General features: G+C 40.8%; 1 protein-coding gene across 1 annotated transcript in view; it reads left to right on the plus strand.

Annotated features, from left to right (window-relative positions):
* The window catches only part of DNAH11 (dynein axonemal heavy chain 11), a 337309-nt gene that overhangs the window by 223513 nt on the left and 98888 nt on the right, over nt 1–14908 (plus strand). Inside the window, exons 58-62 of the mRNA XM_019508567.1 lie at nt 833–946; nt 5588–5731; nt 6202–6384; nt 8132–8233; nt 14383–14517. Coding sequence (XP_019364112.1) covers nt 833–946; nt 5588–5731; nt 6202–6384; nt 8132–8233; nt 14383–14517 — 678 coding nt within the window. The remainder of the gene's footprint in view (nt 1–832; nt 947–5587; nt 5732–6201; nt 6385–8131; nt 8234–14382; nt 14518–14908) is intronic.

Below are 14908 nucleotides of genomic sequence, written 5' to 3' on the forward strand. Positions count from 1 at the left end.
GAAGTAATATAGAAACCCTTCATAGAGGCTTGTTGGCATGAGAAATTTTCAGTAATATAACCTGAGTGATTTGATTAGTTATATCAGTGACAAAATTTGTATGGACACGATTATTTCAATTTATAGTGGCTTATTCTTGTTATTAGCTCAAACCAGAATAAGAACATCCACAGAGAAGGTTGCTCCAATTGAACTATATTTAAAAATTAACAACTGAAATTAAATCAACACAGCTGTCTTGTGCACAACTGTCTCTTCCTCCCTTTTCTTCCTTTCTAGAAGCATATTGCACGCTGTATCAGGCTTCAGACTGGTCTTTTTTCCCCCTCAAAACCTTAAATGTACTGAAAAATGCAATTTGATGCTTGTATTTGTGAGTTCAGATCAAATTTGGCAAGAAACTTTTTTGGGGGGAAAAAAAGGAAAAAAATTTTAAAATAATCAGAATGCTCCAATATTTAGGGTTTTTGTTTTGGAAGCAGCACTTTGCAGGTCAAATTAAATGTTTTGCATCTACCTAAAATCATTTTTTTTAATTTCTTCAAAATACCCAAAACTGATGCTTTTAAAAAATTTAATTTCTTTGTCAGGGGTGGGATTGAAACCAAAAAGAAACCCCCATTATTTGCAGAGATCCAGTATAGGGGAGGTATAGAAGAAGCTTGCAGTGTGAAAGAGTTGTATATGATTACTATAAAACCAAAACAAAAAAAACCCCTTACTAGTTGATATAAACAAGCACATTAGAAACCTCTGTCTCAGGGTTAAACAGCTATGACCAGATTTGGATCCTTAAATCCATGTAAAACCTTAAGAATCTTTGTTTGAATAGGTAGCAGCAATCCAAGCAGAAGTATCTCTGAAACAGAGAGAATGTGAGGATGACCTGAGGAAAGCTGAACCTGCTTTAGTGGCTGCAACAGCAGCCCTAGATACACTTAATAAGGTAAGAGCGAGAAGACAGTTTAATCACTGTGAACAACTTTTCCACATTTTAAAGGATATAACAAACTAAGTTGCTCAGCCAATTGATTATATATTACATGGTATTACATTTTCTATAAAAATAAAGGAAAGATCAGGAATGAGTTTGAAGACCCTGGGATTGTTGAAACAGTTTAGGTAGGAAGGAGAAGCACTTGCAGTTTTTGAGTTGTTCTGAATGTCTGGAAGTGTGGCAGCAGTATGACACCCCTGTGTGACACCGCTGTGACATGGGAGTTGTGTGTTTTGGGATTGAGAAGTGCATGTGTCCAGAAGAAAAACAGAAGTATTGATGTGTAGATTTTTTGCTTCTATTCTAAAAAATAGTGTAATAGTGTAATAGTCTTCAGCTTCAACAAGTATATAGGGCTTTAAACTAGGTTCATCAGGGGATGGGTATGTATACGGGAATCCCAGCTGGGGGACAACCAAGCAGGAAGGACATGGAGAGCATGGTTAGAGAGGTGTCAAAAGGCTGGAACAACGTTGGGGCGGTAGGGAACCGGGGATTTCCAATGGGGGACTTAACACTAGGAGTATGAGGAATAAGCAGGAGGAACTAGCATTCCTGGTAGCAAATAGGAAATATGATCTCATTGGAATAGCGGAGACCTGGTGGGATGCCAAGCATGACTGGGCTGTATGTATAGAGGACTATAAGCTGCACAGAACGTATTGGGTAGGGAAGAAGGCAGGAAGTATAGCTCTCTATGTAAAGGAGTGGTATGTCTCTTCAGAGATCCAAATTTGTTCGAGAGAAGGTCAACTTGAGACCCTGTAGGTCAAGATAGAGGAGGGACGAGAAGGGGACTTGATGGCCCTCCACACCAAGAGGAGGAGCTGGATCTGGATTTTTCCAGAGAACTGATGCAGGCTGCATGTTCAGGGGACATGGTTGTCGTGGGTAACCTCAATTACCCTGACATCTGCTAGAAAGAGCACTTGACCAGATCTGACTGGTCACATAGCTTTTTGACCTGTGTGGAAGTACTTTATTTAGTACAGGAGGTAAACAGGCCAAGCAGGAAGAAGGCTTTGTTGGATTTGGTCTTAGCCTAAGGGGACAACCTGGTGGGAGATCTGAGGATTGAGGGTAATCTGGGAGATACAGTGATCATGAGATTATAGAATTCACTATCTGTCATAGGGCAGGGAAGTCAGCCAGTAGGGCAGAGGTGCTTGACTTCAGAAAGGCTGACTTCAGTGAGCTTAGGAAAATAGTGGAAAAGACCCTAAGGGAAGAGGGACTGGAAAGGAAAGGAGTTCAGGAAGGGTGGTCATTCCTCAAAGGAGTGATCCTCAGAGCACAGAAAAGGTCCATTTCTATATGCAGGAAAGGTGGTAAAGGGGCCAGGAAGCCTTCTTGGCTTACCACAGTCAAGGAGTGCTTAAAAAAAAAAAAAAGGATGCTTACAGAGTGTGAAAACAAATAGTAGTCACCAAGGAGGACTGCACAAGTATAACCTGTATGTGTAGGGAGAGGGTAAGGAAGTCAAGGGCAGTGACTGAGATCAGGTTGGCAACCAGAATCAAAGACAATAAGAAGTCCTTCTTTAGGTATGTAGGGAGAAGGTGGAAAACGAACAGAAATGTGCGGCCCTTGCAGAATGGGACAGGACAGCTCGTAACAGACAGTCATGAGAAAACTGAACTCTTTAATGAATACTTTGCATCGGTGTTCCTGCATACAAATGGTGGTCGCCCACCTGGTCGGATACTGGATGGATGTGGGGAATGGGGAAGGCAATTGCTAACCAATGGTCAGTGTCAAAGTGGTGAGAAAGCACTTAGAGTGGCTGAATGTCTTCAGGTCAGCAGGACTGGATGGACTACAGCCAAGAGTGCTGAGAGAATTGGCTGGAGTCGTTGCAGGACCATTGACGAAGGTATTTAAAGACTTGTGCTGCTCAGGAGAGGTCCTGGAAGACTGGAAAAGGGCCAATGTGATGCCAATCTTCAAGAAGGGGAAGGAGGATCTGGGAACCTATAGGCTGGTCAGTTTCACCTCAATAACGGGTAAAATTTTGGGAAAAATTATCAAGAAATCCATTTGAGAGACTGGCAGAAGGCATGATGCTGAAGGATAGCTAACATGACTTTTTTGTGGGCAGGTCATGTCTGACCAATTTCGTGTCCTTCTATGATCAAGTAACAAACTGCCTAGATGTGGAAGAAATGTTTCATGTCCTATACTTGGATTTTAAAAAGTCCTTTGATATGGTCTCCCATGACGCTCTTATAAAAAAACAAAAACAAACTGGGGGATTGTGGGCTGGTAGAGTGGGTTGGGAGCTGGATAAGAGGTCAAACCCAGAGAGTATTAGTGGACAGATCTGTATCATCTTGGCGGGAGGTGGTCAGCGGTGTCCTGCAGGGTTCAGTTCTTGGCCTTGTGCTGTTAAGCATCTTTATCAATGATTTAGATGAGAATGTGGAAAGTACGCTGGCCAAATTTGCAGATGATACTAAGTTATGAGGAAAAGTGTTATGCAAGGGAATAGGATGCGGATCCAACTGGATCTGGACAAACTGGAAAGGTGGGCAGAGCGGAACCGGATGCAGTTCAATAAGGATAAATGCAGAGTGCTTCATCTGAAGAAAAGTAACCAGTGACATAAATACAGGTTAGGAGGAGATGTCCTGGCCAGCATGGTGGCTGAAAGAGACCTTGGGGTTATGATTGATCACAAGATGAATGTGAGCTGCCAGTGTAACGCTGTAGTCAGCAGAGCTAATAGCATAGTGGGATACGTTAGCCAATGCATTACGAGTAGGGCTAAGGAAGTGTTACTTCCTCTATACTCGGCGCTGATGAGACCCAAACTGGAGTACTGTGTCCACTCCATGCTGCACTTCAAAAAAGATGTGGAGAATCTTGAAAGGGTCCAGAGAAGGGACACATTACGGGCCTTCAGGACAAACGTTATGAAGAAAGATGAAGAGATCTAGGAGTGTCCGGCCTGGGGAACAGAACCGTCAGAGAGGACTTGGTGGCTATCTATAAGTATGTAAGGGGTGAATATTGGGAGCTGGGAGAAAAAACTGTTCACTAGGGCATTCCAGGGGTAACAAGGAACAATGGCCATAAACTGTTAAAGGATGACTTCAGGTTGGATGTAAGGAAGAACTTTACAGTAATAGTGACAAGAATCTGGAATAGGCTTCCCAAGGAGGTGGTACAGTCCCCAACCTTGGAAGTGTTCAAGAGGAGACTGGGCAGACACTGTGCTGGGATCATTTGATCTCAGCAGTATTCCTGCCCAGAGCAGGGGTGTTGGACATGATCTTTCAAGGTCCCTTCCAGCCCTTAATTTCTATGATAATTTAGTTAATTAATTTGAATCCAATATGAACTTCTCATGAGAAAAATAGCTTTTTCACTATCTACAGTAGAAAACTGTAGAATCAATTCTACAGGCTAGATATCAGGAGGCACTACTTCACTGTCAGGGCGGCTAGGATCCGGAACCAGCTTCCAAGAGAAGTGGTGCTGGCTTCTATCCTACCGTGGGGGTCTTTTAAGAGGAGGCTGGATGAACACCTCGCTGGGGTCATTTGACCCCAGTACTCTTTCGTGCCATGGCAGGAGATCGGACTTGATGATCTGCTTAGGTCCCTTCCGACCCTACCAACTATGAAACTATGAAATAATGTAAATCAGTGATTCTCAAGCAGGGTGCTAAGGGATGCCATGCAAAATTAGCATTGTTAAATGTGCAAACATCTATGTACAATTCACAAGATAAATCCAGAGATTCAAATAGGAACTCATAGTATTTACTTCTGGTGTACAACCATGTCTTCATTTAAAACTGTTGCTTCATATAGTTGCTGCTCTATTTACTAAATAAAATAAGAAGCAGTGGGATCATAAGTAACCAATAGTCTTCAGAGAGCACAGCTGTAGGCAAAGCCAGTGTAACTGGCCAGGCAGCAGAGACAGCCTCCTAGGGCAACAAATTGAAGGGGGAGGCAAAAATGGTGTGCAGACACCTCACACATAGAATCACAGAAATTTAGGGTTGGAAGGGACCTCAGGAGGTCAGCTAGTCCAACCTCCTGCTCAGAGCAGGACCATCCCCAACTACATCATCCCAGCCAAAGCTTTATCTAGCCAGGTCTTAAAAACCTCCAAGGATGGAGATTCTACCACCTTCCTGGGTAACCTGTTCCGGTGTTTTAGTACCCTCCTAGTGAGAAATTTTTTCCTAATACCTAAATTAAACTTCCCTTGCTGCAATGTGAGACCATTCTGTCATCTGCCACCACTGAGAACATCCTCAGTGGAGGCTACCTCAGGAGTCTCTGCAAAAAGGAGCAGTGCAGCTCTGGCACTGCCAAACTGCTGCTCTGGGCCTCTGTGTGGCATACCCTCACCAGATTCCAGGTACATTACAAGAGAGAGCAGCAAAGTTGTTTCCTATGATGGCAAAATCCTTGCACTGCTCCCAACTCTAGGTTCTTAATCTCTTTATCCAAATGTTCTATAGCACCTCTCTTGCATCAGCAGATGCATTATTTCTTTGTAGACATCTCTTGCTACACAGGTATCTAACTGTATGCATGGCAACATTCTGGAGATTCTTTTGTGTTTATTTTTTAGGTTAACCTCACAGAACTGAAAGCCTTTCCCAATCCACCGATTGCAGTAACCAATGTTACTGCTGCAGTGATGGTGTTACTGGCTTCTAAAGGCAAAGTGCCCAAAGACCGAAGTTGGAAAGCTGCAAAAGTCTTCATGGGAAAGGTACTGACCTGTAGGAAGAAGAGACAGGAAATAAGTAGTTAATTAGATATGAGAGCCAAACGAAGTTTATTTCAAATATAGTATCAACACAAACAGATAAATCATTTCTCCATGTGACTTCCATGGTAAACTCAAGTCAATATGTGCATCAATTGTGGGCTATTAACAATTTCAAAAAATATAGAAACAGTCAAGGAGAGGAAGACTTGTATCATTTTGTCTCATATCAGACATTCCCCAAATGAATCCTGAAAAGAGACACAAAGATGTTTTGAATTTTTATGTAAAAATAAATTATGCTTTAGGTTTTTCTTTGTCCCTTTTCCATTCAATTTTACATCCAAAGCAGTAAAACATATGCAATGCAGTTTTTTATTTCATGCAGTTAAGTCGATAAAACAAGCGATAACTTGTGATCCTTGAATGTTCCCTGCAAGGGATTTGCTAAAATAGGTCTCCTATTTTTGCAGGTTGATGACTTCTTACAAGCTTTAATTAAGTATGATAAAGAGCATATACCTGAAAATTGTTTGAAAGTGGTCAAGGAACTTTACTTGAAAGATCCTGAATTCAACCCAAACTTGGTTCACACTAAGTCCTTTGCAGCAGCTGGTCTCTGTGCCTGGGTTATCAACATCGTAAAATTCTATGAGGTACCATTTACCAATATATTTTGTTGCTTACCAGAATAACAGCCAGATTCTTATCAGAGCAGCTTGTGATTCTTGAAGACATGGGCTCAGTGTCCTTTCTTTAGTGGAAATATAATGCTAAATGCAGGCAAAGATTGAAGGTGGAAATATTGTTGGTGTTGAAGTCTCAGGAACTGTTGCAGCCAACAGCCAGCAGATTCCAACACTAATCTTGTCATAAAGAATGACCACAGGTTCAGTTTGGTGGCAAAGATTCAGCCAGGTTTATTGTCTACAACCAAAGCCCTAACACATTTTAGCCTAACAAATACAACAGACCAGGTGTTAATGCATTTGTGCCTATGGCAAGGTAGTTGGCACAACAACATGCATGCTCTCCTAGGCTACTGTAAAGTTCCTATACTTCCAACCTGCCTTTTATACAGTGATCAAATTACATATTACATTCCATCTGTATCTTTGCTCCGTGGGCATCCTGTTCTGGGTACTCCTACCCTAGTCTTATCACACAGGTACCGGACCATCTTGTGCCTAGAACAACCATCCTTTCCACCCATCTCATGATAAGATTGAGCATCTTGTGCCATCATCCTGACCATGTTTGCACATTGCAACTTCTGTTTGTGTAAGGGGTTCATACATTGGTCAGGTTTGCTGGTCAAGCCTACTCCACTAATGCTTTAGCAAAGCCTTTGTGTGAGTAGTATCTATATCTATATATATGTTGATTAGTGCTCCAGCGAAGCCCACATTCCCCTCCTTTTTGTCTTATAGAGGAAGATGTCTATCATCCTGGAAAAGCATAATGTACAGACAGAAGGCAACCCAGTGGGCTAGAAACAGTTTTGATTTATGCAGTGGTAATAAGTTATATATGATGGTAATAGATAAGATACTGATAACATACTGATGCTGATAAATGATACTACTACAACCGAAATGCACATGAGTATATGTAACATGCATAGAGCCTCAAAGTTAGCAACCCAAGAAACCCAGAGTTTTTGTGGTGCTGTTACATCAATTTCATTTTCATGCATTCCTGTAGCATTCCAATCACTGATTATTTCTACAATTTCCCCTGGTTCATAGTCTTTCCAGAAGTACTCCCTGTACTGAGGCTCTTCTGGTATTAGAGCACTGAATTAATCTACAAGAACAGTGGGCCACACGGATTCTAGTTTCTTTTTTTAATCTTCCACAGTGATTATATCCCCAGGGTAACACCACCATTGTTCTCTGCAAGTTGTTTCCACTAAAATTCCACAGTTCTGGCCCAGCTGTCCAATGTGAAATCCATAACAGCCACCTCTGCAAATACATTAGTTTCCCTGGTTTTGGCATAGCTGATACCATCAGAAAAAGAGGGAAAACTTCATCTATACATATAATTCAACCAAGTAACAATTAATGAGGGATAAATTTAAGAGGACCCTCCAATAACTAGATTCTAGACATGGAGAATTAAAACAAATTATTTTCCATGACTATAATCTAATAATTGTGAGGTCATCTGAAATTCAGGGTCATCTTAGATTTGAATAAATACAGTATATGTATATGGCTATAGTCATGCATTTAATATAAGGTTTCGATGTTTCATAACTGTATAAGAAGTTGTTAGGTAAAATAAATATGACCTGCTGGTTCATCGGACAGTTTAGAAGCTCTTACATGACCAATTTCAGTAGTGAGTTTAGAGCCTAACTTGTGTCTCAATAAAACTGCATTGTTTGTATTTCTGAAGGTTTTTTGTGAAGTGGAGCCAAAACGTCGTGCATTAGCTCAGGCAAATGCCGATCTAGCAGCAGCCACTGAAAAGCTGGAAGCAATCAGGAAAAAGCTTATTGTAAGTATTACAAGAATGATATAATGGTAGTCCTCTTCTCATACCTTGAGCTCTTTTAGTGGCCTGCAACCATCTCTGTGGCAAAGCACAGAATCTGGCCAGAAAGATAACTAATTTTATTTCTTCCCAGCTCTGAAATGGCATGCAGGCTTTATTTTAACACCAAAGAGATGGTAGTATTGAGCATTATACTGCTTTTTCTATAAGCCTATTGAAAGGCCTTCTGCATTTTCAGCTATAGTGTGTTAGGCAGTTAATGAGAAGTGATAGAATTTCTTCAGAGCCATTCAGGCACAGGATAAGCAATAGACTTAATAAACAAATATGACAATCAGTATAAATAACTGGCCGCAATTTGTGCCAGCTATATATCTTCAGAGTCTGTAGTTTGTAGAGGTATTGACCTGTTGGACTGTAGGAATAACTTCCAGAAAGGAGTTGGTAAGTTCAAGCCTATCTGTGTTTATGCTTGGTAACAATTACACCATAAAAATTATATTAGCTATTCTCTAAATCTTTAAAGAAAAGAAAAACACCCAAGAATCTTGGAGATGGAAACCATAACCTCATCTTTTTTCAGCCCTGCCTATCTTTTGAGTTAATGGTTCTACCAAAGAGTGTATACATAAAATATTCATTGAAAAGCATTGTTTACTATCACTTATTTATTTTTTGGACCAGTGCATCACTCACAGTATGTTAGGCAATCTTTGAACATTGATGAAAATGCCCAAAAAAAGAAACATCCTCATCACAATTGGCTAAAATGGGTTAATTAGTTAGAGTTAAAATATTAGTGGAGTAATTTGCTTATTTAGTGCTAGCACTAAAAGTTCATGTTCAACCCCAATTTCCCCCAAAAGCTTGAGCTTAAGTGTCTAATTCAAGTTACTACCCAAATAACTTTGTCCTTCTTACTCTTTTAAACTGAGACCCACCATAAAGACTTCATAACCTAAGATGACAAACAATATATAAAGGATGCACAGGCCACATGTAACACAAAATATGGGTATTTTTTGTTTGTTTTTTGAGGTGTTCCTAGGTACTTTAAGTCAAATTCCTTGTTAGTGTAGCTCTTCTGATGTCACTGCATTATGACATCAGATAATTTGTCTCTTAATTTAAAACATTTGCTATTTTATTTACGGTTAGTCTTTCATTCTTTCTGTCAATATATTGCCCAGCTTTCCTCATTCTGAGGCATAGTTATACTTTGGAAAGTTACCTCAGGGAAATAACACTGTGGCAGGGGTGGCTGGGAAGCCTCTGGAGTCCCTGCTGCCCTCACTTTGTGGGCGGTCACCCTTTCTAGTCGCCCACCGTACCTTGATGTTGATAATTTGTATTGAGGGAGGCTTCCCCCAGGACTCCTAAACTGTTCTCCCATGAGGTGCATGTGGTCTCTGCCTTATGGGCAAATTGCATGGCTCCGTTCCTCCCCGACACCATGCTCCATGCCTCACAGATGGCATTCTCACTGATGTTTTCTTTCACTTAAGTCCCCTTCTAGGGGTTCCTGGACCCTTGCTGGTCCCACACTCTCAGTAGGCTCTGGACGCCTCCCTGGGTCTCGAGGAACCTCCTCCCCACTTAGTTCCTCCCCAGCCTCCAGACTGCTTCAGCTGCCTTCTCTGTGGTGGTGCTCCAGAGTTGCAGTCTTCCTGCTGAGGTGGTGTTCTCTCAGCAGGCTCCAGGTGTTACTGCCAACTTCTCTGAGGCCCTAGACTTATACCTGCCGGCCCCCCAGGTCAGCTGACCTCCCCCCTCCCCCAGCTAGCCCTGGCTCTCACCTGCCAGCAGCTTTGCAGGCTGCCCGGCCTCTTAAAGTGGCAGGCACCCCAAGTGCCCTGCCACAAGCACCTACTTACTTTTCATGTCTACTGTTTTAATTATTCAGAATCCCATATGCTTGTTTTCTCAGCCAAAGTCAGATCCCGCCCCCCACCTCCCACCAGACATGCTTTTTTACCCCTGTCAGCCCTGAAGGATCAACACAGCTATGAGAAAGCAAGCTGGATGCAAAGATATGTCTTAGGATGGAATACAGGCCTTCTGTTGGGGCATTGCTGCTCCAACAGAAGCACCGAGATGTACCTGTGGAACTCCATGTCTGTCTGGGTAAAATTTAGCCTGCAGAATCCTTAGTACTGAAAAAAAATCAAAAAGAAAAGAGCCCATCTTGACATTGTCATTCTAGTGTTAATTTGCAGGACTGTCAAATAGGGGCAAAATGCTACTGAGGAAATGTGATGATCCAGAAGTAACTGAGAGGTCACAAATGTGGGACCTCACATGGTCAGCTTTTATTCACTTTTCAGAAAAGAATGCTTGCCTCATTGGTCTACACTTGGTATTAGCTCAGAGGATTTCTCTGATGCTTCTTATAGTTCATTCAGATCCAGTCTGACTTCATTGCTGCCCTACTAAATGCAGGAATCCTTCCCCTTTTTGCATTTTGTGGATTTCTCTTAAGTGTTCATTTTGCGCTGGTTCTGCTAAGTTCCCTTTAAAGTGTCCTATACCATGCACTGAGTTACAGTTCTTACAGCTATCTGTCTCTTGTATATGGCTTTTTTTACTTTCATATTTAATATGTTTCTCAACCATCATGTCAAATACACAATAGATCTTCAGACAAATTTTCTTGTACAAAGAGGATGGATCTAGTGGGGGCCATGGTGGTATGGGTGCAAAGGTGCACAGTTGTTAGTCCAGAGGTGACAAGTTCAAGGCCATAGCAGAAGCACCCATCATGCTCTGCTAAATACTTTAACACAAGAAGAAAGGAAGGAGTGACATGGTGAGTTAACTGCCTTTCACTCCTAATGCCACATAAATTATATTTAAAAATGACAAATTAAGTCTTTGTCATGTGCATACAATTTCATAATTAATGTTATTGTATTAATGTTTTTAAATGTCAGAGCTATACCAAATGTTACATATGCTATTTATTGCATTTTAAAATCAATTAAACTTACTAAAGGAAGTGGTTTCTCTGTAAAACTAAGTACACTGATCTTTTCTCACATATTAAATCTTCAGTGCATACGTGTACACATTGTCATCATTGCACTATCATTGCCAGAGTGCTCCTTTCTGCAAGTTTTTCCTTTCAGTGAATATCCTCAGTGTCTCCACTACAATACTTAGTGCTGCTCACTTTGTTGTAAATGTGTGAAGGAGCATGCCCATGTTAAGTGCCTGTGAGAAAATACAGCAGACAAAAATTGATGGGTTTTTCTAAATAAAACTAATTCATAAATATTTGATGTAGCAGCATTTAACAACCTCTCTTTAGAGACTTTGCTATTACTTCACTGCTGTTGAATATGTACCATACTATGAGTGCAATGGTAAGATTGCATACTAAAAATCTTGTCACAGATGTACACGCACAGGCACATACTCACACTCTCTCTTACACACACACACACACACACACCCCCTCAAGGTTCTTAGGATTCCACCAAGTTCATACTGGGGAGAGGCAGGGAGAGACCTTGTTGTTTTTATAATGTATCACTAAAGTGACATAATGCATGTATAGACCACGTCGTAGAAACACTGTAAAAATACAAGAGGATATAATCCAGCAATGCTGAGCAGTGCTATGCTGCCATCAGATTGCATAATATTGTTCCATGGCACTACAAATATTAATGTACAATTTGTTCAATACTGTTGAAGAATAAGTGTGCTTTACGATGAAAGGCTTTAGATAAGTTCAGTGTTATTACAGTTATGAACTTACAAATAATTTATTGAGAGGTTAAATAGGACAGAGCTTTATCACATAGCAACTACTCAGCATACCTATATCCATGCTCTAACACAGCAGTAAGAAGAAGCAAAACTGTTCAAGATTACTTGTCTTTCAGGTGTTAGGGCTAAGTAGCCATGGTTTATGTCTACTTAACCCCAGGATATGAGTATGCACTCGGGCAGTTCCTGTGGAACACTTGATGTGCATAATGCCCTGATCCCCTTTTTCTCACAGTAGAACTTTCTTCTCACAGGGTGCATATACACTTGCAGTTCATGCAAAACAATAAACTCCAGAGCAGTTTGAGCCAGAGTGAACTGCTCCCAGACACAGTGTTTACATGTGTGTATGGGACAGCAGCAATTTGAGCTGAGGTGGAGCAGGCCACCGGTGGGCTGGATTGACCAGGCACAGTTTACATCTGCAGTCAACATCTACACATGTGTTGCAGCACAATAAATTACCCCCTGTAAGATAATACTGTCCCCAGAAAGTAAGTAAATGCAATGTGAGTTGAGCCAGTTTCAAAAGGAGGGCTGGAATGTGCTATGGGCAAACAAAATGTGTGTCTGCTTGGACCTGTCCTCAATTTTATTTCTTCTATATAAATTTTGGATGCATTCTTTTTCTACCCAAATACCCCTAGAAAGTGACAGCCCATGCAGCACTCTCTCACTGTCTGTCCATCAGAGACTCCTCTCCAGCTGATGCCACCCACTCAACTATTTTTCTAGCTAATCCTGAGGATGTTAATGGTTTAGTGTCCCTTTGATCTAAGATTCAAGCCTTTTACCATGAATTCTCTGATTGCTTGTTTACAGTCCCCATGGATTTGCTTGTGCAAACAGCTGATCTTGGTCTTTAGCCTAAGACTTTTCTGCCAGAGAAATAGAACCATGGTATCATAGAACCTTGTTTTTTGTGAGCAATTCTTCCATTATCTCCAGGAGAGTCATTTCTGTTCTGAACCAGAAGGTAACTCAACAGTTTCTGAAACTGCTGTGGGAGAGCAAAATGGCTTTAGCAGATTTGTTGAACAGTCATCTTAAAAAGTTGGGTGTTATTATATCTTTGTATTCAGTTCCTGCATCAAGAGTTTTGTTTACAAAAATGACATGTTTTCAGCTGGTTAGCATTTCAGTGTGTTAAGCATGACATGGTATATTTTCTGGGTTTTTGGTTATAGCCGTGTTGGTCTAAGGACATAGGCATGCAAGGTTCTTTGAGTAGATGTGATATCTTTTATTAGACCAATTGAGTAGTTGGGGAAAAAGTTCTTAGCAAACTTTTGGGTTTAGTCACCCTTCTTCAGGCATAGGGGTTCTCTGCCGGTCTGAGACTCCAAGGAATGAGAGAAGCTAAAGAAGACATTGGACTTACAGTGCAATACAACCTGCCTGACATCTGATTCACCAGGTACCTGCCTGACTTGACCTCTTACATTCTTTTTTTCCCCACCTTTTCTCCCTTCCCCTCCCCTACTTTTCTGCCCTTTGTCTTCCTATTTTCCAACTATTTCCTTTTTCATTGAGGGTCTCCTTTTTTGCCTGGTATTATTACCATTATAATGTTTCCCTTTGGCCTTTTTCCCCTCTGCTTGCTGCCCCCTCCCTTCCCTGCTTTACCTTTTTCTTTTCTAATTTCTACCTATGTATATTTTCGCTGTCACACTCATAGCTTCTTTCATTCCTTGGAATCTCAGACCAGCAGAGACTCCCTATGCCTGAAGAAGGGTGAGTGAACCCAAAAGCTTGCTAGGAACTTTTTTCCTACTACTCAGTTGGTCTAATAAAAGATATCACATCTACCCAAAGAACCTTGCCTAGCATGGTATGTTTGTCACTCAAGCCTCTGACTCTACTGTCATCTTTCTCCTATGTTTGGTGTTTTTTAACCAATGATAAATACTGTAGCCTTCTTGGCTTTCATATCTCATTTGTAAAATGGGGGTGATATTTCTTAGGTTCTTTATCCCATCAATTTAAATTTTAAACTCTTTGAAGTGGGACTGACCACTTAGCATCTGTTTGTAGAGAGTATAGATGTATGTGTTAATGGCCTCAATCATGTTGGGGCCCCCAAGAACTACTCTAATAAACTTCATCACTTAATCATATTGAAACAGAAGCACTATTCTTTTAAAACAAAATAACTTTGGGCTTTCTCCTTTCATTGCTGTCGTATGTCTTCTAAGGTACTCTGGGAACTATTTTTATTACAAAATATGTAAATGTGGCAGGAATTGCATAGACTGGTAAGAAGTCACAATCCCTGTCCCAAAGAGCTTAAATCCTTCAGGACAGAAGATATACCAAATATTATTACTGAAGTACAGAAAGATGCCTGAGATAACAAAATCTAAACCTGACTGTTTGTGCAGGACCTGGATAGAAATCTATGCAGACACACGGCTTCATTTGAAAAAGCAATAGCTGAGAAAGTTCGATGTCAAGAAGATGTGAACCGAACCAGCAGAACTATTGAGCTAGCTAGCAGACTTGTCAAGGGACTCGAGGCAAGTAGGCTACTTCTTAATGCTGTTTCTACAATTAGTAATTATGATATTCCAAATATTTGTTAAGTATACTAGTTATTTTTTAAAAATCTTTAGTAGAATGCATAAAATACCTATGTGAGAGAGAAACTTAGAATCAGTATAGTAAAAAAAAAAACAAAAACAAAAAAACCCCTGAAACATGTAAGAAGTTTACATCTAATACAGCCAAAATCTGAGAATGTGATCGGTGATGCCATGCATTTAATTAAAATTACATGCCATTACCTTGCTTGTATTTGTATGGCCACTAGGGAATGACAAAGTCACCACATTTACACAATTGTGAACACATTGTGACAGCCTGGGCAGTCTCTGGGTAATAAGCAGAGAGACTGAATAATCTTCTAGG

The sequence above is a fragment of the Gavialis gangeticus genome, unplaced genomic scaffold, assembly GCF_001723915.1.
Source record: "Gavialis gangeticus isolate Ggan-Ray unplaced genomic scaffold, GavGan_comp1, whole genome shotgun sequence".
NCBI classification, from domain to species: Eukaryota; Metazoa; Chordata; order Crocodylia; family Gavialidae; genus Gavialis; species Gavialis gangeticus.